We start from the raw sequence: 25,002 nt of genomic DNA, 5'->3' as shown, positions 1-25,002 counted from the left end.
TGTACAGACCATCTGCAATCAAATGTAATGGTTTTCATCGTGTAACCCTTTGCTTCCCTCTTTAAAGCATAGTAATTATGTAATCTGGCATGAAACCAAATACAAATGCTTGCTGTTTTGCTGTGAAACTGCCAGCACCTGTATGTTCATGAAATTCATGGAACACGCATCCATTCTGAAGTTTTCGCTTGTTTATATATATATATATTTTCCCCCTAAGAACATTACCAAGATCATAAATGACAACTTAAGTGATGTTGGCTGAACATGATGAAGATATACCCTCAACATAACCATTAATGCTGTCTGTTTCCCTACCTCACATCTATCTATAAAACCATGAAGAACCTGGATGACCACTAAAGATATCAGCGGTCCTCCATCTCATTAGATTACAACAAGGTCTGACTGTATACTCTATGTTGGTAACAAACTCTACATTAATTGGCAAAGAGGAGTTTTGTAGGCCAGCTGGCAGTCTAAAGAAGCTTCACCATTCAAATAGGTTATGTGCATCGAAAGAAAAACAAAAGTAAACTATCTTTGGTTTGACATGCACATAAATGGAATTCAGAGACTCCACATTCAAAGAGATAGTAAGAAAAATGATGTTGTTAAAAAAAACTGTAACTTATCTTAATGGAATAATTATATGGATTTGATATTGTTAACAACAACTGATGGGGGAATTTTAATGGGAATCACAGCAAGAAGCCTTTCAGCTTAAAGCAATGATGACTAAGCTTGATGTTCTCTTTCAAGTTGTGGCTCTCATTCTCTTGTCCTGCAGACGTACTCCTTGTTTATTGCACATTTCTTTGTACTCCTGCCTCAGAACAGGTAGATTGGCATTATTCACCCGGACAGCTTCCCCACTGTGATGTCACAGACAGAAACAAAGGCCAGATTTGAAACCAAACACTTCCACGTGTCAGAATTGTCGGATCACGTTTCACTTTCCGATGAGCAAACAGGAGGGATGGGGCAAATCAGGGATTCTGTTTGGTTTTTAAAAAGAGAGAGAGATGAAGAGACAATTACTCAGGATGGAGCAGCCTTCATAACCGGTCGGACAACATGTGACGGATGCCAAATCTCTCTCGGCATGGCGTGAAATCTATTTTTTCCCCCCGGTTTTGTCGCCATCTCCACAGCACCCTCTGGCGGTCTTCCCATACCGATGTGCTGCAAAACAAGGCCCACACTGAAAATGACACACAACTCCCCCTGCCCCCTTTTGGTTCAAAAGTCATCGTGAATCAAAGGCCCCTGACCCACTTCTAACGTCCACCCGTGGCTCCGGTGCGTCTGCTAGCGTCCAAACGTGAGCGCGGTGGTGCGCTCGGCGGGGGGGAAGGGGCTGCCGCCGGGACCCTCCGTCGGCGGTCTGAGGGAGGCAGGGGGAGAGCGGGAGAGCCCAGGCACAGGGGCGCCCACGGTGGCGGCAGAGGGCACGGCGGGCAATGCCACCGTCTGTATGGTGCCCCTGTCGCGTGGCCCAAGGTCCTCGAGCCCCTCCAGGCCCTGCGGGGGACCCTCGTAGCCCATGTTGAGCCGCAAGGGTTGGTGAGCCTGGCAGTAGTCGACGATGGGCTGCTCGTAACGGTAGAACGTCAACGCGCCCATCTGGTGGGGGACCTTGAGCACAGAGAGAGGAGAGAGTGAGAGAGTGAGAGAGAGAGAGAGAGAGAGAGAGAAATAAATTAATTGCTGAAGAAATTGAATCAATATTTGTGGGCTGTAGTGAGACGTGTCATTCAGGGTAATGAAATATTATCATATAACACCAGTATATATATTATTATACATGAATTGTTGTTTGACTCCTGCAGAACCACACTGTAAAAAACCCTCAACAACTTTGGAGTTAATTGTGTTATTCGCTCTGGGTAGTTATAGTTGTGACATTCTAAGCATGGACAATCTTGTGATCATGAAAAATGGGCTTTCTATTATTATCATTATTAGTAGTAGTAATGTCATCTTCACTAGTTATTATTCCGCCCGTTTTTTGATAGGCTAAGCTTTGCAGGACGTGCTGTGAATACTCAGTACCATCAACATTCTTAGCGATCCCACACTGTTTCTTCAGGAACAGTACTTTCTAGTTATTCATATTATCATTAAAATTGTGTTTGAGGTTTTTACTGGGGCACATGCAAATGAATGACAATACAATAGAATATTGGCTTTGTTCTTGAATGTAACAACAGACATACTGTAGGTGACACTCCAGTGAACATAAAAAGTGAATATGGAATTGTCAATATGGAACATGTCAATTTCTTTTGCTACTTAGAAAACCTATATCGGTAGATTCGTTTCATCCTCTATGTGTAAATAATGTCTTTCAGAACCTGGGGACTACTTACACCCAACTTCTCAATGTCACTGACAGAAGCACGGAGTTAATTTACATGTTCAAACAGGCAAGCATCAATGAATGACACAAACCACACAGCGGCTGACATGTGGGGCACCAATGCCCCACATACGCCCCCCCCCCTTGCAGGAAATCAAACAGACAGAGCTTTTGCTCCCTCCAGTCTTGTGTCACTTGTCTCAGAGCCAGGAGCTCTCTTCACATCTGGTTATGAGCCCGGTTGTCTGACTTCCTCATCATGAGCACTGTGCCAAGCAAACAGATGAGACTCATGTGGCACTGACATACCTCCACTACCCTCCACCCCCCTCGCACGCACGCGCGCGCACACACACACACACACACACACACACACACACACACACACACACACACACACACACACACACACACACACACACACACACACACACACACACACACACACACACACACACACACACACACACACACACACACACACACACGTTCCCCAACTCCTTTCTTGATCTTCCAATTTAGATTGTTTTAGCTATAACCATTATTTCATACTTAGGGCTATTCAAAAATAGCAGATATACAAGCTCATAGGTGCTGCGCTACGAGCGTGTAGATCTGCTATTTGTTTTGGAAAAAAAATGAAAAAGTGTGCAAATCTTTGAATATAGTATATGTTTTTTTAAAGCGATAATTTTTAACTCAAATCTTAGCTTCTGGGGATTCTACAAATGTTGTAGAATACAACATGTACAAAAAAAAATTATGTTGCTATAATATCAGTGGTTCTCAAACTTTTTCATGTCAAGGACCACCCGAAATGATATGTATTTGTCTGCGGACCCCCCATCACAAAATGTTTTGTTCCAGGGACCCCCAGAAGCTAAACATGAGGAGTTACAACAGGAGTTAAACATTTGTATATGTTCAAAGATTTACACACATTGTCACGATTCTTTCCCCAAAAATAGCAGATCTACAAGCTCACGGCGCAATGAGCTTGTACATCTGCTATTTTTGAATAGCCAAAGAAATAAAAAAATGACACAGATGTGTTCCCAGATTGAATGGGTTATTGAATAAGGGGAAGAGAAAGGGATAATGAAAATTATAGAAATAAATAGTTCACATGCACAGAATATCAGTTGCTTTCTTTAATTATATGGAATGTACACGACAAACTGAGAAATGTTTGCCATAACTGCTGAAAAGGCAAAATGTGTGTGGAGTTGAGGCAGTTGCTAGTTGTATAACCTATATTCTGTACTCACTGTACTTGGTGCAATATTGGTCTATCAAACCCAGCTATATTTGCAATACTCTAGAAGCCTTTCTATTGTTGCCTGTGAAATTAAATGCACATTGATATAAGTGTCCCTGTAGGCCTATTTTGCAGAGCTTGCTTGAGTTTGTCGGGGTGAGGCCCTGCACGGATGTAGTTTACCGATGTGGCTAATGTTAGTAATAATGTCACACACTACAGTATTTATTGTTTATGGGAATACCATATAACAGTCTTTTTTTTTTTTACATTATTTGAAATTCCAGCATTTAAAACGATCTGATGATCTGTTGTCCTCTCTTTAAAACAGGCCAGTTGAGGGTAGTCATGAGAGGGCCATAAAGACAGTGGGGTTATCGCTGTTGTCTTTCACTTAAACATGGCTGTCTGGCGGTGAGACGGATCATCAGATCTTTAACACAGGCACAGCCATGGCAACAAACATTCAACAACAACAGCAATGACAGCAACAATTGCGACGGCAGTGGCAAAATGTGACACAAAATTGGGAGAGATAAATAATACAAGCCATGGCCTTTGAGGAGTTGATGGGAGCATAGTAGGAATCACACTGCAACATCATTCATCCAGAAGGATATTAAAGATCTGTTTTTAGCCCTTATTCAACCACACTTGGCACTTAAAAAATGACAAGGAGGAAACAAAAAAACAAAACTGACTTTCTGTTTTAAAGCTCACCTCTCTCTCTCCCTCTCCCTCTCTCTCTCTCTGAGACAATTCATCCCCCAGGTATCATAATATAGTATAACAGCAGACAACGCAATAAGACAATAATAGTACATTAAAGTTATCGGAATGATAGGCTTAGACATAGGCCTATAGTAGCCACCAATAACTATTCCTCTGTGTGCTATGAGGTCAGTTATTATTTTGTGGAAGGAAAGCCAATTTCATCAGCTTGTAGTTGTCAACGAGGAGAATAATGTGTGTGTCTGTGAGCATGTGTTTGTGCATGTGTTTATATCCAGTCCAAGACGCATAACATGGCTTCTCTTTGTAAACATGAATATGCATATTTATGAAGACACTGATACAGAAGGAGGCTAATCCAAATGTGTGCACAATGCACTCCCCTATAATAAAATCAGCACTAATTGCAGCCTTGAGCGCTGCTGTCAATACGTTTGAAACAAGATAGCACTACTGTTCAACTAGCTGTTAAAACATTTCACGAAGTGAGTCACGCACGGCTGTTTGTTGAACTCCCAGCAGTCTGAATATCGACCGGGAAGCGGTCACATGACAAAACAACATCACTACACCAAACAAATACTGGAAGTCATCCTCGGGGAGACTTATCTTTCAAGAAATCGACCCACCCCCCCCCCCCCGTCCTCCCTCTCTACCCACCCTCCATCCTCCCAACGCCAATCACCAGCAACAACAGTAGCATGCAGCAGCACCGCCATCACCTTCCCTCCCTCTCTATCTCCTGCATGCATTCTCAAATGGACTCCATTAAGCCAGGCCTGCTCATTACATTATAGGCACTCAGTGGATTACTCCTCTGTGCTCGGTTCCAGAACCCCCAACCCCCCCTCCCTCCCTTCTGTGTGTCCCCCTTCCAGCAGCCACCTCTTGTTGTACAGTCTCATTCCTATTATGTTGTAGTAGCTATTATTCCCTGGTGTTGCACTGTACCAGTCTCATTCCTATTAGTACTGTAGCAGCCATTATTCCTTCCTTGGGTGTTGTGGTTCTCAAACATTTTCATGTCGTGAACCTCTTCCACCTTCTAGCGCAGTGCTTCTCAACCAGTGGTCCGGGGACCACCAGTGGTCCTTGGGGTGGTTCCAGGTGGGCCCTAGCTAAATGATGGAGTTGGTAACCAAATGGACCCTTATAGATCTTTAACTATTGAGTGTAAAATTAAACCAAATGGACCCGTATTTTACGCTCTCACAAGTTGAATTATTGTTAAACATCTGCATTACTTAATTAAAGAATTGTTTTTTTTGATCAACGTTTGCCTGTTATCTCTCCTAATGGTACCACATCAATACAGCATGGAATTGTGGACAAAATCTTATCAAAGGACAACAAAATACTCTAAGTCTTAGGTCTGAGAGGCTAAATCTCATCAAATGGTGGTCTGTGAATCAAATGCCGAATAAGTAATGGACCTTGATATGAGAAGGGTTGAAAACCACTGTTCTAGCGGATTAAATTTACAGTATAGTGAAATTATCCACTTTCAACCTGGCATCTCTATTTTGTGTCAGGGTGAGTGTAGAACAGGACCCCAGAGCAGGATGACAGAAGAGGCATAGTAGTTCAACATAAAAGGTCTTTATTAAACTAAAGGTTCCTCGAACAGTCGTAGGCCTTCAATAACTGAGTATTGAGGCGAGCACCCAAACTCATACTCGCACCAACATAGGTTTTACAGACAGTGAAGCACACAAACAGAGGGGTATATATATAGACAGGGACCTAACTAGACACAGGTGAACTCAAAGTGCAATCAACAGAAGGATTGGCTGGGGCAAACAGGACACAGGTGGGGGTTAATAATCAGGGTGGGGAGACAAGACAGGTAACAAGGGTAGACAGGAAGCACAAGAGAACACCACTACAAAATAAGATACAAAGCCCCTGGGGAATTCAATGAAATACAGAAACATAGAGCTAAGTAACATGACTAAACACCTAGGCTAAACCAACAGGAAACTGTAACAGAAGAGAAATGTCCAAAAACAAGCACAAACAGACAATGTCCAATGAGGAGGCTGAGGAGCGAGCCACGCTTTTTAATAGCAAAAATAGCAGATTTACAAGCTCACCACACGTCACATTCCAAGGCTATTTTCACAATTTTTGAGCTTAAGTGTTTAAACTGTTCCTCATTTTGCTGGGGAGCCGCAGAACCCCCCGCGAGGACCCCCCAGGACTATACCAGTGGTTCTGTGTGTAAAAATTTGGCATTTTTATACTCTCAGAGAGCTAAAACGACACTCAGGGTTTTGCTGTATGTTGGAAATAACCATTATATAAGTCCCATTTCCTCCCGTTCATAGCCTGTCAAACCTGAGATATTCTGTAAATGCTCATGTCAAATATAGAAAAAGACACGATGATCTGTGTGCACAGTAAAATGCTCACTTCCTCAGTGCAAATTGTTCCATTCGCAATTTGAGAGCACAATTGCGTGGTTTCTGCTGTGATGTGACCGGCCTATAATGGCCACCTGTCCCTACACACTGATCTACCTCAGCTTTCTGCACGGCCCCCCTGCCCTGGTCCAATGCATAATTAACCGATATTAACTCCCTGCCATTTCACTGGATTCTATCGAATTGTCAGGGCATAAATCTGGTCCCCTCGCACTGTAAAGGTTTGTGTGTGTGTGCGCGTGCGTGTGTAAGAGAGAGAACAGCTGTACGTGAAAGAGGTGAAAGGGATAACCAGAGAGAGATAGAGAGAGAGAGAGAGAGAGAGAGAGAGAGAGAGAGAGAGAGAGAGAGAGAGAGAGAAAGATTAGCTCTAAAACAGATTTGGCTCAACAGTATCCATAGCGATGGATGATACCAGCACTTTATCCTCCCACCCCCTCCTTTTTTTTCTTTTTTTTTAATCAAAGTGCCTCTTTACCTCAGAGAGCTGCCCTACCATAATAGAATTTTGCATAAATCTCAGACTGATATTCCTGGATTGAAGACCGAGCTTAATTAGCCCCAGATGCCCTTCAGTGAGTGCCTGTGAAATGACTGAACGACCTGGAGATAGACACCAGTCAGCCAAGCACAGACTCAGAACATGAGACATCCAGGTGCTTCAATCTCATTCAATATCCTTGTTGCCACATTCAGATTAATATTATAGACTAGTTAATACGCCTTGGCGTTGTAGTCTGCTGATGGACATCATGTAGTCCATGTGTCCATCACACGCACGCACGCACGCACGCACGCACGCACGCACGCACGCACGCACACGTGCGCACGCACACACACACACACACACACACACACACACACACACACACACACACACACACAGCTTGTTAGACTGCTATTTACTCTCTAATTTGGGCTAGGTTGTTTAGTTACATCCACCCCTGAAGTGTACTTGTACAGTATACTTATTGGCAGAGGCAGATAAGAAACATCATAATCTGTTGACTCTCTCATGGGTAGAGTGGCCGGAAGGGCTGCCTGATGGTAACCGTGAAGTTCCCAGTTCGATCCCCCACAGTTAGTGTCGAAGTGTCCTTAAGCAAGACGCTGAATCTTGTGAATGGGTGAATGTCATGAACAAACTATGTAAAGCGCTTGGATAAAAGTGCTATATAAATGCACCATTTACCATTTTACATCTATGCAGATTTTTGTGTTTGTGGAAAAACACTGTCATACAGGTACTGCAATAGGTTAACACCTTGCCCCTCAGTGTTTCCAGTTGGCATAATAACTGCTAATTATAGTGCTTAATTATCATATCTTCACAGTTTAGCCTCCAACGTTGTTTTTTTGCTGTCGGGCAGAAACCTTGTTTCTCCATATTTCAACTGTGTGTTTTTGTAAATGAATTATTAACAAGAGCTTGTGACTAAATAATAACTACATTGGAACCATAGGAACACAGGTCATTTCCTTAAAAATTGACAGTTTTGGACATACAAGGTTTTCACCTGACAGCAACGAAATGGAAAAAAGTCATATTTACTCCCATTCACACCTTGTCAAATCTAACATTTTTTTCCCCTGCTAGCTGTCTCTATCCCCTTCATCTTAACACTGGCCCTCCCACAGCAGCTTTAGAGCCAGAGCCAGAATAAGTCTTCAAAACATAGCACTTGACGAGGCCCCAGTCCAAGTAATTTAATCTCTTTTTTTTTAACAGGACTCTGCTGCAGCTCCGAAAGTTGTGTTTCTTTTTGCATTCACGGTTTATGAGCAACTAAGGAGGCCAATGACACTGCCGGAGGCAAAGACGATGCTAATGTCTCCCTTGGCTTTAGAAGCCTCGGCGCCTCCAAAGTCAACCCGCTACCTCTGCCAAACACTTTGATCCTCCCAAGTCACCTGGTTGTGGCATAAAACGAAATGAAGAGGAGCGATGATGACAATGGACTCCAAATGACGTTTTTTTACTTGAGAGGTTTACTTTGGTTCACTACTTTGCTTACTTTTCCCATGTTCAGATAGCAAGTGTCATGTCTGTAAAACGAGTCGAGAATGAGTGAAGGTCTTCCTCCTTACTCTTTATGCCCAATGTGGTAGATGAGACACTATAGACCAGTGGTGAGCTGTGGATTTTTGAACTAAGGGTACTGTATTTTATGACGTCACGCGCGCGCACATGCGCGCACATAGCCACTCAGCTCAGTGCTAGTTGAAATACTGTATTCAACATGTGATTATTAATGTAATCATATGTATTATTATTTTGTTGTATTGTTGCATTGTTAATTTGTTGTTTTTATTTTTGTTTCAAATTAATTCTTTTATTTTCCTTTTACTTTTATATAAAAGCCCTTTACATAGACTCACCCACACATAAGTAGGCCAACTTAAAATAATCAGACAACTTGTCTTTGTCTTGTCTCAGAGAACTGGGTCCTCTGCTAAGCGATCCCCTTCACACCTTGCAGTGCAGAGATGTTGTCTGTCATTGTGAGAGGAATGTAACACATTCAATTCAAGTCCGTGTCTTTTCTCAAGTAGCCTAATGTTATGCAAAGCAGCCAGGTAGACGCTATTGAGAACGGCTCACCACTGACGGCGCGAACCTTGAGAGGCTATTGTTTTTAAACTTTAAGGCGTTAAAGACCGCCGCTGACGGTGCGTGCACGCGCGCCCCCAGCTCCCACAGTGTCAGAACTAAGGGTACGCCGTACCCCCCCGTACCCCCTACAGCTCAACCCTGCTATAGACAATACAATACCTCAAATACACTATTGATGGCCTCTGCAACAGCCGCGTCTTCTACCCCCGCATGCTACAGTGTAACGGCATGCCTGTTAAAGACAACATTCACCCACACAGTGTTATGAGGCAATTACGTATGCTGTACGCTGTCAATATGCCTATACACATATACACATGGAGACACATGCAGAGATGTTCCCACACCTACACGCACACGCACACGCACACGCACACGCACACGCACGCGCACGCACACGCACACGCACACGCACATACACTGATTTGCCACAATGCCTAATTAAATAGCAACTATTATTGCCAATGGTTATTAAATGAACCCACGGAAATGATATTTACACTGATCATTATATTAGTACGATTAAATCCTATTTTCAAAGGTCAGCGTTGGGTCAGAGCGTAGGTAAAAACAATAAAATGCTAATAATAGTCATTTTTAAAGTTGGACAATGACAGCTTGATGGAAGATCTAGAGGTTGCTACCAGTAAAAACTGAAAAACCAAGGAATAAAGAAAGAAAAGCCTTCGACGTCTGCATTCTGCAGAAGCTGAGATTTTATTCTCCATGACAGTAAGCACTTTGTACAAAAGCACAAGCCATCAGGGACATGGGCATGTTTTAAACCCATCTCTGTGGCGTCAACACTAAACCTTCGCATCAAATATGCATGGCAGCGTGCATCAAATATGGATGGCACTATGAAGCAAATTATGGTAATGTGTATCTACACTTCTTCCAAGAGGACAACCGAGATAAGAATTGCATAAAGACAGGAGTAATTAAACAGTTAGATCCAATATCACAGCTCTGCTTAAGTCACTGTAATTGCACTGAACTAGTGCAGTCACCGTGCCCTCCGAGGGGCATGGCAGTCGTTTCAGAACGCATGGCCGTTCGGGGACGGAATTGGTTCCGGAGAACCGCGTATCCGATTGACTTAACCTTCGAGACTTCTTGGGCAGTGGCGTGCACAGACATTTTGAGGGGCAGGTGCTCAAGTAAATTGTACTTTTTTTTTGTTTACTTGGTCTGCTCTTTTTTCCCTCTACACCTATACCTCTTTGCCAAAAATAGCCGATCTACAAGCCCACAACGCCTCGCAGCGCGAGGCGTTGTGAGCTTGTAGATCTGCTATTTTTGGCTAAAGTTCTCCTCAGAAAAGGGATGCTATAGGTTTCGAGTGGTTATGGTAAAAAGAAAAATCATATCACATAAAGATTTGGCGGACCCCCTGTAGTAACTCTGAGGACCCCCTACGGGTCCCGGACCCCCTGTTGAAGACCCCTGCTGTAAACTGGAAAAAAAAAATCCTCTTTTTCAAAAGGGCACTTCTGGTCAAGAGGGCAAAGGGCAGGTGCTCTAGCACCACCTAGAGTCTATCTGTGCACGTCCCTGTTCTTGGGTCATCAGAAATACACCCTCCAAGTGTGAAGTCAGTCGGATCAATAGTTCTAAATAAATAAATTACTCAGACATGTTTTTTTCCCCGTACTCTGCTATGTTCACATGTATGTGTTAAAAGTGTGATTGTGAGACCAGTTTTTCCCGTACAATAATCGTGAATGGAATTACTAAGTCTGGTTCCTTTGCTAACGGCACAGCAGCAGCCAATAAAGCTGATCCACAGTATATGGACTTATGGCCAGGTGGTGCTAATATTAATGCCCACATTGCTTTGATCATGGCTTCAGGGCGTGCAGCTTACTCATAATTCTCACACATTCTCAAGTTTGACCTTGATTGTGCCTCTGACCCTTCCCCAATCATCTCCACGGCGCAGCAAAACTGATCATTCCCACAAAGTTTCATGAAAATCTGCCCACGCGTTCTTGCGTTGGTTTGCTAACAGTCAGGCAGAACTACAGGATTACAATAGCCTGCCTCTCGTTGCTGCAATGATTGCAGAAAGACTGCACAGCCACAAAGACATAAAGCATCTATGCTACAAATGCCTTAAAAAGGGCTGTCTCTAAAAAGAGCCCACCAGACAGATTTTTTTGTTTTGAGCAGAACAAAACACCGAAACATCCAAGCACCATCAAATTCACACAATCCCTCCCCAGAGGAGCACTTCACACACACAGCTGTGCGTGCACGTGTCGTGCGTGCATTATGTCCATGCAAGTAATGGCCATGCATGTACAAGTACTTGTGTTTGTGTGCATGCCTCTGTGTACGTGTACTGTATGTGTGTGTGGGGGTGTGCACGTGTCCATGCTAATTAGCCACACTCGCGAAGGCAGCATAAAAGAAAACGAGCGCTGGGTAAATGATGTATTTCTCCGGAAAGCGTCCTCTGTACTCTTGCAAATAACTAACACCCACTTTAGGCTGTGAATTCTCAGCCTGGGACATGACTAAAGATGCTTCCCGGCACTTGAGCCTTTATGTCATCAAGGGTTAGCGAACTTCAGAGAGCGGAGTGTGCAACATTGACATTCCCGGGTAGAGCTATGTGCGCGAGTGTGTCCACATGTCTACATTTAAAACTAATTGATTCTCTAAACAAGCCGTTAGCCCCCCGCTAATTCCTTAATGACTGTAGGTCCCTTTATGTGCAGTGACTGTTGATTACAGGTCCCTGATACTTCGCACAGTCTCTCTCTCTCTCTCTCTCTCTCTCTCTCGCACACACACGCACACACACACACACACACACACAACAAAAAAACATGCACATGGCACGAATCCACGCACTAGGCCTGCTTACAGAGAGGGGACAGGGGCAGAGAGAGAGAGAGAGAGGCAGAGCGAGAGAGAGAGAGAGGGGGGGGGGGCAGAAGAGGGGGGATTGTGGCCCCCTTCATGCACCAATGCGTGCCCACCTCTGGCTCATCACATCCCCCCTCCCCGCTGTATGGATACACGTACAGTAAAGGAGCTTCTGCAGACCACGGCAAATGGGCCATGAAATGTTACTCAATGCTCAACACTGGTTCTTCGGCCCAGTCTGCCGTGCGTGCGTGCGTGCGTGCGTGCGTGTGTGTGTGTTTGTGCGCACGCACGTGTGCGTGTGTGTTTGCATGCGTCTGTGTGTGTGTCAGGGGGGGTCACAAGCAAGGCAAATCTTGATTGGCTGTTTATTGTTATGTTTAATTGTAATTGCTCACTTACAAATGCTGATGTGAAATTGTTATTCATGTTTTTGAATACATTTTAATATATTAGTGATTTTCTTTTTCCAGTGACGCCCCGGCGTGTCTGGCCCCTTTAATCCCCTATATGCCTCAGCGCACCCTAAGGCCCACGTCTGTACGTTTCAGAGTAGACATAAAAAAAAGTCCTCTGTGTCTCCGTCTTGGCCCGGGCATCCCAACGAACACGATTTGCCCCGCTCGTGGGAGGGAAGCCAGGCGGGGAGGGCGAACTCTGTCGCTGCACTAGTGACTCGTACAGGTTTGTTAGGCCGCCGGTTCAGTAGGGAGCTGAACAACGGAAGAATAGCGCGTTCCTCCGCATGCGTTATACGCCCCCTCCTGGTGAAAATCCTTACTGTCGGGCGAAAAGGAGCGGCTGGCGACTTCATGTGTATCGGAGGGAACATATCGTCTCTGTCGGGTGAAAACCTCAAACATACTGTATGTCTAAAACCGATACTTTTCAGGATTCAAATTCAAAAATAGCAAAAGCAGCAAATCTACAAGCTCAAAACGCGCCGCTTTGCGTCGCGTTTCGAGCTTGTAGATCTGCTACTTTTGTGTCATGCAGTAGTATGATCAAGTAGGGCAGTGTTTCCCAACGTTTTTTCTGCCAGGGCACACCTTTCATAGCTAAAAGATCCCAGGGCACACCTAGATATACGGTGTAGATATATTTATATTTTTACACTACAAAAACATACAATATTAACAATATTTACTCTCATGTACACAAGCTCTATTAATAAAGGAACCTTGAACATTACAAAATGTCTTTGGCCTACAAATATATAAACTCGGGTCAGTGCAATGAATGGAGGAGTCTGATTTCACCTTCCCAGAGTAAAACTTCTTTGGTACTAAACCCGATATACTTCTAAAAACACAATATCCAAACATTTATGACAGCACTCACCAAATAACTTTAAAAGGGGAAAAAAGGACAGAGACAGTGCCTCAGTTTCACCGATTTATTTTTGGAAACTTACAACTTGTTTTACTTTGATGTAATACTAAAGAAACCTGAACCTTGAAATTAAAAATTACAAATTAAAAAAAGCTTCAACATGAATATGAATATCAACATCAACCTTAACAGTTACTTTCTTTGAAATGACAAATTAAACTGTTTTGAAATGACCAGCACATAAAGCACTTCATATAATCAAATTGTGTAAAAACTAACTATTCTAATAATGTGTGAGAATAAACACCACAAACAACACGGAATATGTTGACACAAACACACTGGAGTGATTTAGAAGCACTTTATAAGAAAACTAACACTTATGTTGATTTAACGAAGTACATGTGTTTTATTGTTGGCTTATAATTATGGGCTTTTGACAGCATTGCTTTCCCCTCTTCTTCCCGGTATGGTAGACCGGTGCAGAATCTTTTAACGGAACGCTGTACCGGCCCGTTCCGGCCCGTTCCGGCCCACTTTCACCCCTGAGTACCTGCCAGGCGAGTACAGGTGGTGGCCCCATGAAGACAAAGCCATACATTTGCATTCTTATGGAGGGTCGATTCACTGAAAGTGAATGGACTCAGTGGCTTTTTTGACGGCACACCAAGTCATCTCAGACGGAACATTAAAGTGGGAAACGCTGAAGTAGGGCATTCATTTAGAAAAAAATGCAAAAAGTAGGAGATAGGAGGTTTGTGCCCGACAGCAACGATATGCTCATACACCCTGCCTAATGAACCAACCTGTAGGGGTCAGCAGTGACAAGGGAAAATTGGCAGAATGACCGAATTGGGAAGAAAATGTGAAGTATGTGAAAAGAAAAGTATAGTATCCCTCGACTCTTCAATAACATGCCTACGAATATAATTAAATTATGTTAGCAAAATAATTTCATTGTTTAATTTTGAATCACCTCACAAACCCATTCTTATAGCCTAGCTTTTAATTAATTGATGACATGTTTACAATAAAAGCATCAATGTTATGTTAACAATTGAAGTGCTTATTGTGTTTAACTGTAAAGCTATAGATTTTAAATTGACTCAGGTAAGGAGCAGTGTTGAGGGTAACGGCGTTAGAAATAACACCATTACTGTAACAGAATACTTTTTGGGGTACCGGAGTAACCTAACGTGTTAGTTTTGCAATCAGAGTACTCGGTTACTTGTTACCTTTTCCTAAATAATGGCTTTACTTCGTTACATTTAAGACCTAATTTGTTGCCACAAAAGAAAATCCATCGAACACATTGGCGATGTTTCCTGATCAATGAACAGGCTCGTCTCTGTCAACAGAGACTTGCATGGTACTGGGTGTTACACAGAAATTGGTGACCGGGCCAGCAGTCTACAGTATGTGGTGATTGCGTAATAATCGTTCTATTCACCCACAGCCGCCTCTGTATTCAACGGGTCACCACTTCTAGTGCGACACACGGGCCGGCTGACAGCTGGTCTTGTTTTTATTACATTAATTTGCCGCACCTGTGCGACATGGCAGAGATTGAAAGAAGTCAGAGAGGTTGCCCTTTAGTACGGTCATGGAAATATTCACACTACCCTTCCTCTTTGCCTTGCCTACTTGTTGTCAATTAGTTGTATCCGAGCTCTTGTCTCATTGGATCTTGTTTATTCGATACACTTATTTGTTTTAGCTCTTGCTCATTTGATTTTCCTATTTGTTTCATCTGTTTAAGAAAGTAAGTAGCTGATATATTGCACTTTTACCTTAGCGCTAGGTATACTCTTAGTTGCTTGATTTAGAAGAGAATGCACTTAAGACTTCTGGTGATTAGTAGTTTCCTTGCCTACCTATGTTGAATGCACTCATTGTAAGTCGCTTTGGATAAAAGCGTCTGCTAAATGACTGTAATGTAATGTAATGTAATGTATTTTTAGATTTATTGTTGAAAGGAGGAGAAGTCAATGCAAATAGCCTTGGTGAAGCCCAGCACAGGTCCACCTCCACAACACTGCTGGTCGCTCCACTGGTTATACAGTAGCTGCAAAGGTCGCTGGGAACCCAAACGCATAATGTAGGTAAGAAGGTATAATAAGCTGCAATAATATTCAGTGGTGGAAAAAGTACTCAACTTATTTACTTAAGTAAAAGTGCCAATACTGCAATATAAAAATACTCTGTTACAAGTAAAAGTCCAGAATTCAAAAGTACAAAAGTATTGGCATTAAAATGTACTTAAAGTACCAAAAGTAAAAGTACTAAATATTTGAAAATAGCATATCTACAAGCTCACAACGCGCCACGATACAACGCGTTGTGAGCTTGTAGATCGGCTATTTTCTAACAGCCTATGTATAAAATAGTGTTAAAGTGGTTAATGTGTTGTGTTTCATTATATCATAAATAATTTATATCTGCAAAGTAACTAGTAATAAGTTTTCAAATAATTGTAGTGGAGTAAAAGCACAATATTTGCCTCTGAGATGTAGCGGAGTAGAAAGTATTGGAAATTGTAAATACTCAAGTAAAGTGCAAATACCTCAAAATGTTATTAGACGTAATTAGTTACTTTCCACCACTGATAATATTGCAGTAATATTATTCCTGTCACCGGAGCACGCCAGTTTCATTTCCGCTGTTCCTACAGTGAACTGAGAGTTCCCAGATCTCTTGGCTTGGGGATTGTGCCGCTTCCAGCCGTGGCACTGGCACTACGTCTTGAGTAATGAGCATGACCCAAACTAAACGCTGCTTGGCTCTACGCTGGGAGTGTCAGTCGCACTTTAATCAGGGATATTGGGGGGGGGGAGTGGGTCCAGCGAGGCAGGCCGAGGCTTTTAAAGACCTGAATAATAAGACATGTCAAAGGAACTGGGCGGCAGCCAAACTGATACGCAGACTCCCTCCACAACACAGTATAAAATCCCGGTGTTAAATTAACTCTGAAAAGTGTACAAATTTGTACACCCAAATTAGTTAGCTGAGTATTTCACTGTGTATCTGCCTTCTGCGTATCTCTCTCTCTCTCTCTCTCTCTCTCTCTCTCTCTCTCTCCCCCCCAATGTTCCACCAGCACCACTCGTTTACACAGATGGCCTTTTATCACTCAGACTTTCGCCGATGCAAACAAACTAAATGTGATGCATCTGAAAAGAAGCAGGTGGCCTTTTGTGGTCAATCAATTTTCGGGCTGTTCTCTTTGCGCTCCTTAGCCATGTCTGAATACAAACAACATGAAGGGATGTTAAGGTCAGTCATGTAAAGACACCTCAATTACAAGCATTTATCTTTTCGCACGTTTACTTAAAAAAATATGTCCTCCTTCTAAATGATCTAGTCGCAGTTCTCCAAATCAACCCATTTCCATTTCCGACTGTGTATAGGAGGGGATGTGTGAAATGCCAGACTAGTTTAATTATAGGTCGGTAAAATGTGGATTCTTGCTCCTCGCTCTCTGTATGATTGCATTAGTGAAAAGGCACGGGAGTGTGGCAGCAAGTTCGATTTAGCGGTAGGTAGCTTATTTGATTAGAGAAAAAGACAGAGCGAGTGAGGAGAGAGAGAGAGAGAGGACAGGGGCATGGAATTGGAGCATTGCTACTTTATTCAATACATTAGCTCTCTCTGTGTGTGTGTGTGTGTGTGTGTGTGTGTGTGTGTGTGTGTGTGTGTGTGTGTGTGTGTGTGTGTGTGTGTGTGTGTGTGTGTGTGTGCGTGTGCGTGTGTGTGTGTGTGATCTTGCGTGTGTGCGAGCGTGTGTCTTTGCACAGATAAGCACTAACTCTAATTTGTCTATATGAAATATGTATTCAATTACTTTTGTGTATATAGTCATTTGCATTTTACAAGCATCAATTAGGCTGCTACTTGTAACAAGCAATTTGCAGTTCGCAAACAGCTCGGTATCTCCTGTATTTCGGCGTGTCAACGTTGTTGATAAATCTGCGGATCAGACACAACGCTGAAACATTTGACATAGAAACAGTGGTCCTCATACAGCTGCTGTCAGAGAACTGAACTGTTCTCTGACAGCTTGTCTGAGGAGACAATACGGTGATAACACCATGGTCTCTGCTGAGATGAGTTGAACATGGAGTAGAGAAGGGTTGTTTACCAATCAGACTCCTACTCCAGTCTGATTGGTCCCATGATCCAAGAGATGCGACATATACTCTCTATTCTAGGTTCAAGACCTAAAATCACGTGCAGATTACAGGTTCTTTGATGTGAAACGCTCAAAGACAAAACCGTCTGTTATTTATAGCTAGACACCTGCACTCAAAACATGCAGGGAAAGCCTAGTTCAGACCAAAGATTCACGATGAGACAAAAACGATTTGAGCCCGATTTATGCTTTCGTTGCACGACGGTGTCGTGCAAAAAAAAATCTACAGGCTATTGAGCTCACTGAAGTTGTGTGTTTGTAGATCTGCTATGTTTTAATATGCAATACCATCGTACGACGGAACACATAAATCATGAAAACAGAGAAAAATCACGGCGCTCTGAATTACATAAATCTTAGCGGGCAGCAAGAGACTGTACTGTGTGCATAATTACCTGTTTTTGTACCATTTTCCATTCTGTCGATTGTGTTTTGAACTTTGCATACAACAGCAGGTAAGACATTGCTGCTTCATGCTTATAAATCACTTTCAAAGATGTGCTATCAGCATTTAAAAAAAAAAAGGTATAATACATGCATTTTAATGAAACACCCCTGCCCCCCTGCCAGTACTTGATGATGTGATTTATTCTGATAGGTATATTTCAGGTGCATTTGCTATTTGTCGCGTTGCCAGGTCTGACTGTTTGTATAAGCGATTTTGGGCTTATTTGGGTGCACTTTTGGGCTCGTTTCCATAGACCACGGCAGCGCTTATTTCTTTCCCGTGACCGATGTGGCAAAAAAAGTGCAAAACGAACCATCCGGAAGTAAATTGCGAGATGAAATATATAGCACTTTTTGATTATTAGAGAAGGAGACACATGTGAAGGTTGAAAATGAAAGGTAGGAGATTATATAGTTTTTCATGAGGGATTTTTGTAGCAAGTTGTGAGAGAATTGGGCCACTCCTGTGGGCGGGGGGCTGATTAGAACCATTGGGGTTTGAAAGGAGACGCTCTCTGTTTGAGTGATAAGATGTATTGTGATGGATTTTTGGCCCATGTCTGTTCTTGTGCGAGAGCTCACATGTGTGCTTTATGATATATATATATATATATATATATATATATATATATATATATATATATATATATATATATATATATATATATATATATATTAAAAATCCTGAGCAAGAATCACAGCCACTAATTTAAATTAAAGCGATAACAACAACTTATTTGGCAGTAATTATGATAGATAGTGGAGTGCTGCATTAATGAGGAGGCGTATGTTTTCAGCTGAAAAGATAATTAGACGTTGGGCTCCGGCAGTGGGGGAGTATCCAGGTCATTACAAGGCGTCCCTAAAGAGCCAGGTTTTAATACACGTATAACAGTGGGTTTTCAAACTTTTTGGCCCCAATGCACACCAACCTCACATCAAAACCTCAAGGCACACTGTATTCATAGTGAAAAATTGCCGATCTACAGTACCAGCTTACAATGTGTTGTGATGTTAAGTGTTGTGAGCTTTATAGTAGTATAGATTTATAATGTTGTGAAAAAGGGAAAAAATGTCTATATATTCATTATAAACAGTTAATGACGTTCCCAAAATATGGACGCCGGGTTGAAAGTGGTTCAATGTAGATTTTTAGGGTATATAATCGGTCTGTATTGGGAAATGAGTGCACACAAAGTATTGATATAGTAAAAAATATGTAAACAGTAAAAATGCATAACTTTTTATCTAGTTGTATTGCAAGAATAGTGTGTGGTTGTCACAAAATCGCAAGGCACACCTGGACTTGACTCACTCTATATAGTTGGTCTTCAGGATTTCTTAACCCATGTTGGGTTCAAAGTTAAATAACATGGTCCTTGCTATCAGCCCTGATGCAATCAAGTGCATGGGTTCGCAGCTTGGATTTCTACCACTTAAATAAAAGCCATTTAAATACAGTACAAGTGAAATCAGTGGATTTAGAATAATATCAAAGGTGCAAGCTGCAGCTCCGCACCTAGGCTATTCTTTTAGTTCAACCTGTTCAACTACATATGCAAACACCCAAAACCTGAACAGAACAAGCTGCCATAGGCACAGGCAAACACTGACTGACGAGACCACTGGTGCCATAGTAAACGACTGCTTAGCAAAATTATAATTAGAACTGTCACTATCCTCAAATCCCTGACAAATATTTCTACAGGTGGCTCTCAGTGATTGCTATTGTAAAAAAAAAGCAACAATATTCAGATTGCCTTCATTGAAACTATTGTATAGCACAATACCAGCATCCCCTCTTCCACACACTACACATACATGCGCGCTCACACACAACACACTAGTAGCCCCAAAGCAAATATCATTAATGTGAGATTTGACATGTGGCACACATGAGTTCCTCGCTCAATTCTGACATCTGACCTCGTCGCCTACGTTTATACATCTATAAGTAGCATAGAGGCTTATTCTAAATCAGTGCTTCTCAACCTGTGTTGAATGCACTTGTTGTAAGTGGCTTTGGATAAAAGCGTCTGCTAAATGACTGTAATGTCTAATGTAATGTCTGTGGATATTTCAATTGGGCCCCCAAATAATTGGCAAAGCTAGGATTTTATTGATAAAGCAAATGATGTAAAAGTATTTTTCTTTAAAGATAGATAGAACACTAAAAGATAAAAGAACACTAAAATACTAAAAATACCACTAATAAAAGCGAACAGTCATTTCATAATGAGACAAAACCCACCCAACTAATACTAAACTTGAAAAAATTGTTTTCAATCTGATACGGATAAATAGGAAGTTAAAGTATGCTGCTTAAAGTATGCTATGTTAGTTGTTATGTTGCTATGTTAAAGTATGCTATGTTAAAGTATGCTATGCTAGTTCCATTGATCCAAGTCGGAACACAATCGAGCGATCATTGAAAATAAACATGCTCTGAAAATGCATGCTTTAGATATTCACAGGTTCATATCCGTGAATAGGGTTCACGGAGTGCAGTGGCTCTAAAAGGTTCAGATCCACTGCTTAAAATAATAGCATTAATTCAGATATGCAAATTGGCATTGGAAGCTAAGCTACACACGTCTCTAATGAATAAAGATAATAAATGTTTAATGCTAAGCAAAAAAAAAAAAAAAAAAAAAACTCAGAGACTGCAGAGTAAACATTCACGGTGCAGTAAAGCACTAATCTGCAGTATCATGGCAGCATATTGTAATGGGCCTCGGACGTTCCGTTGGCAATGGAAGGAGAGCAATCTGATGAGGCTGCTGAGATTGTGGACCCGCAGTCCTAGTTTCCGTGACCTTTTACACATTCATCGCTTTTATAATTATAGTGGCTCTATCAGTTCCAAACCATAAAATGTATCCTTTAAGACTCATCCTGGCGACTGCAGTTGCTTTTTTAACACCCTTTCTGATTCATTCTTAATGGATTTGTACTCTACACTGGAATGATATCAGTAAAGAAAAAAAAAAAAAACTTTAGTTAGATAATGCACAACTTAAATTCACTGATAAAATGGCATTTGTTTGATACATTACGTCTTGTTACATGATATTGTGTTACGTTATGTTAGGTACATATATACATATACGTTATCTTCTTAGGGTCAAGACATTGTATGCCTTGTATGGGATACGGAGAGTGTGGGAATCTGACATGGGAGATGGCCTCAAGAGGTGGCAGTTTGTAGCTATAATAGAATCAGGCCGAGACATGCGCTCACAGTACAGCAGGAAAAGGTTGCGGATGGCGTCGACACAAGAATATGGTACGAGTAGCACTTGATGTCACATCAGAAACATGGACCTCTACAGAGAGGGAAGGATTTGGCTGGCTGGGCACTGTGTCAGGCACCCGGAACTTGTAGCGAGTGAACTGACACTGTGGGAACCAACCCAAGGCACAGCTACGTATACAAGGGGAAAGAGGCCCACCACCTACAGTACACAGACACTAGCGGAGCTATAGCAACACCGCAGAGCTCCGGACCCTGATGCTGTATAGGAGAGAGTGTAAGGCAGCAATCCATTGGAGCCCCGAGAGTTGGTGTCCGCACTCTCGCATCGCATCACATCTTAGGGTCAAAATAACATTTTATTAAAGTAGCACTTTACCCACTTTCACGTAATTGGTCCTCGCTAATGGTCGCTATGAGAGCGCCGTTTCCGTGACCGTACTCGCTCTGTATCTAAGAGGCGGGCTATGGATTGTGCAGAAACCGGCCCACATTACACTATCGTCATTGGATTCCAAGCGTATTCTCTAACTGGAAAGATAGCACACTGAAGTAGGAGCCATTGTTCTTGCATCAGTTAAAAATAAAGAAGTTTTAAATCGTGGTATAAATAGTAACAGACTCATGCAGGTCCATTCTCTGATGTGAAAAATGCAGAAGATGAATTTGCCACAAGAAATGTTGTATGAGAGCTATATCACATGTCTTAAAAGCTTAGAGCATAACATGTTGCTATTATAGCCAAGGGAGAAAAAAACAAATGTATTTTGAGTATTTTCCAGAGTCCATGGCTTCTTTGATGTCGCAAAAACATTGATTCACCTTCTGTATGTGTCTGCACAGGCATGAAAGATATCCGATGGCTTTGCTCGTTTTCTTGCATTTCTCCCTAAGTAAATACAGTTTGTCCCTTTCTTTTAAAGTCTCACCGAGTTAAATGACATCCTTTTTGGTAACCAAATTAGGGAGTAGAGAGGAAGCCAAGAATCACAGAGTGTTCTTCTCTGACTTGCTTGGTAAGTGGCCTGATTGTATAGAAGTGTCCCAGGGATATTAGACGACCTTTTCCAAGCAAAGCTTTTCCTGGACAAATTTCATAAAAGCTCTTGTAAATGGTTGATGCTGTTCCATCTCAGTTAATGCCAAAGTGCACCTTCAGAAAATGACACCTTTTTAAAACAAACCTGTTATAATCAAAATTGCACTTGAACACAAAACTCAGAGTCCCAAGCACGCTACTTATAACAAGATCCAGTTCCATCATGTTTCACATTATTACATATTGGTTTATACTGTATACCGGTATAAGTAAATATAGGCTCAGTTCAGGATAAGAGCTATCAATTTTATATGAAAATGCACAGAAACTAAACAACAGGCAGAAACAAGGATACCAAACGCATTTAAACTGTATATTGCATATTTTAAAATTACACATTATTTCCCTGCAGGAGTGTTTTTGACAAAATACAGAAGAAAAATGATAATACTGTGAGGAATTCTATAGTTTGAACAAGAGGTTACCCTGCTTTTTCACTGTGTGAAACTATATATTTAGTGTGCAACAAAGCAAGAAAACTGAAATCTAGAGTAAAGCCAGGTTCAAGATGAGAGAAGTAAAGAGGCCACCTTGGAATGTAGCTTAAATCAGCCATAGCACTGAATCAAAATTCCTCAGGTCAGACTTGATATATATTTAACGCCTAAAACACAAAAGTGTCAATCCAAGACACATACAATACAGTACTATGTACTCAACTCAGAAACTAAACAGAATTTCAGTGTTTTTAGAGCGACATACAATCTAATGTGGGACATTCACGTGAGGATCTTCACAGGACCGTGATGTGTCTACGATTAATTCAGATACATATACTGTAAGCTGAAGTGAAGATATATCTCCCATCTTCCACAATCCATCTGCACAGCCTAAACAAAAAATGCTTATTTTCTTGCTACTACATTTTTAATACATAGCCTAGGTACAAAATTATAAATTAGATCTTTGGTAGGATTCTACTCATTTCTATATTTTGATCAGTCTTTTTATCCAGGAGCCTAAATGAAGAATCACATCTGATTGGAGGCGAACGTCAGCTGCTCTAATAATGGCTCCCCTGGGGCTGATTGATGCATAATGGAATGGCCACTGCATGCATTTCTTTCTTTTTTTTCCAGTTCTGAATTTGCAATCACGTTCATTTCTCTGTGAGTAAAAGTGCAGCTATAATCATAAAGGTTTAAGGCAGGAGGTTACATGGCACAAAGCTTTCTGGGAAGCAAAGGAGATGAAATGACAGCAGCAATGCTGTAAGCACCACAAATCAACAAGGAATGATGATCTATGTTGTCCTAGGTTTTTTTCTTTTAGTAAACAACTGATGCTGCCTGCAAAACGTCTGAGCTGTGCAGCGAATTACTGACTAAACACTATAGACCAAACGGTTGAGGAGATGGCTATGGCAGAATCTAGCACTGTGCTCCTATATTCAGCTTTCATTATGTTGTCATGGCTCTTGGACCAACAGCTATGGTGATGAGCCGCTAAGCTTCGACCAAGACTCGATGATCCCCCCCACCACCACCATCACCACCGCCATCCCCACCAAGTCAACGTTCAAAACATAATTATACAAGGTCAACTCTGACAGCAAAACTCTTACGGCTGTGTACAAGAGCAATAAAAGGATAGACTATTTTGAGGCAATGAGATAATACTTTGCTGTTTATCTGCCTTTTACTGAAGATAATGTTATGGTAATGTTAAGAGTTCAGATAAACAAACTGTTTAGAGACATAAACTGAAGCATAACCTTCGGCACATTTCAGCAAAAGAATAAAACAAATCAATAAAATAAAATAAATGTATTATTATTATTATTTCAAGGATCAGGCATTATCTTCTGTAGATTCTGCTAGGTTTCCATAGCGATCCAGCTGAGGCCTGTGCCATCTGCTCTTCTCAACCACTTAAGCGATAGCTTGAGAAGCTCATCCCAGGTGCATACGAATATAGGTTCATCTGCAGTGTGGGGAACTGAGGGCTGAATGTTACTGTGCTGAGAGAAAAAAAAGTATTTACTGACATTTATCTGGGCTCTTTCCAGGGGAGTTTTTAAACCTGTTTCAAAATGACATTATGCCCGCCCCATAATTTTATCAAATAACAATTGTGTTTACAGTACGTGTCCTGCATTCCATGTGAAAGTGTGTGCGTTGTGCATAATCCTGTCTTAAGTTTTGGCCCACGACAGTGCTGTTATGTTCTGATGACTGTGACTAAGTAGCCTACATGAAACTCTCTGGTTTGTATGTTGCCCATACTTACAGAGATTAACAATGAAACACATTTGTGTTGTTACGTGTTGTTTGTACATTTTGTGGACTATAGGATGACAAAACGTTCCCTTTGCTTTGCCGGTGACGGTGAACCACTAGTGCTGTGGACTCACTGGAAATAGTATTTTTCACCGGGAACAGTCCATCTCACAAACGTGTGAAAAAATAATAAGAATAAA

At 41.7% G+C, this 25,002-nt stretch overlaps 1 protein-coding gene across 1 annotated transcript in view; it reads right to left on the bottom strand.

Annotated features, from left to right (window-relative positions):
• Nucleotides 1-1,311: 1,311 nt before the first annotated feature.
• The window catches only part of LOC311037896 (leucine-rich repeat transmembrane neuronal protein 4), a gene marked incomplete at both ends in the record, with an annotated part of 181,922 nt that continues 158,231 nt past the window's right edge, over nt 1,312-25,002 (bottom strand). Inside the window, one exon of the mRNA XM_084047192.1 lies at nt 1,312-1,638. Coding sequence (XP_083903318.1) covers nt 1,312-1,638 — 327 coding nt within the window. The remainder of the gene's footprint in view (nt 1,639-25,002) is intronic.

Source organism: Gymnoscopelus microlampas (genome assembly GCF_963454915.1).
Source record: "Gymnoscopelus microlampas genome assembly, chromosome: 21".
NCBI lineage: Eukaryota > Metazoa > Chordata > Actinopteri > Myctophiformes > Myctophidae > Gymnoscopelus > Gymnoscopelus microlampas.
The sequence above is the reverse complement of the archived record's forward strand: the minus strand, read 5'-3'. Positions and strand labels throughout refer to the sequence as shown.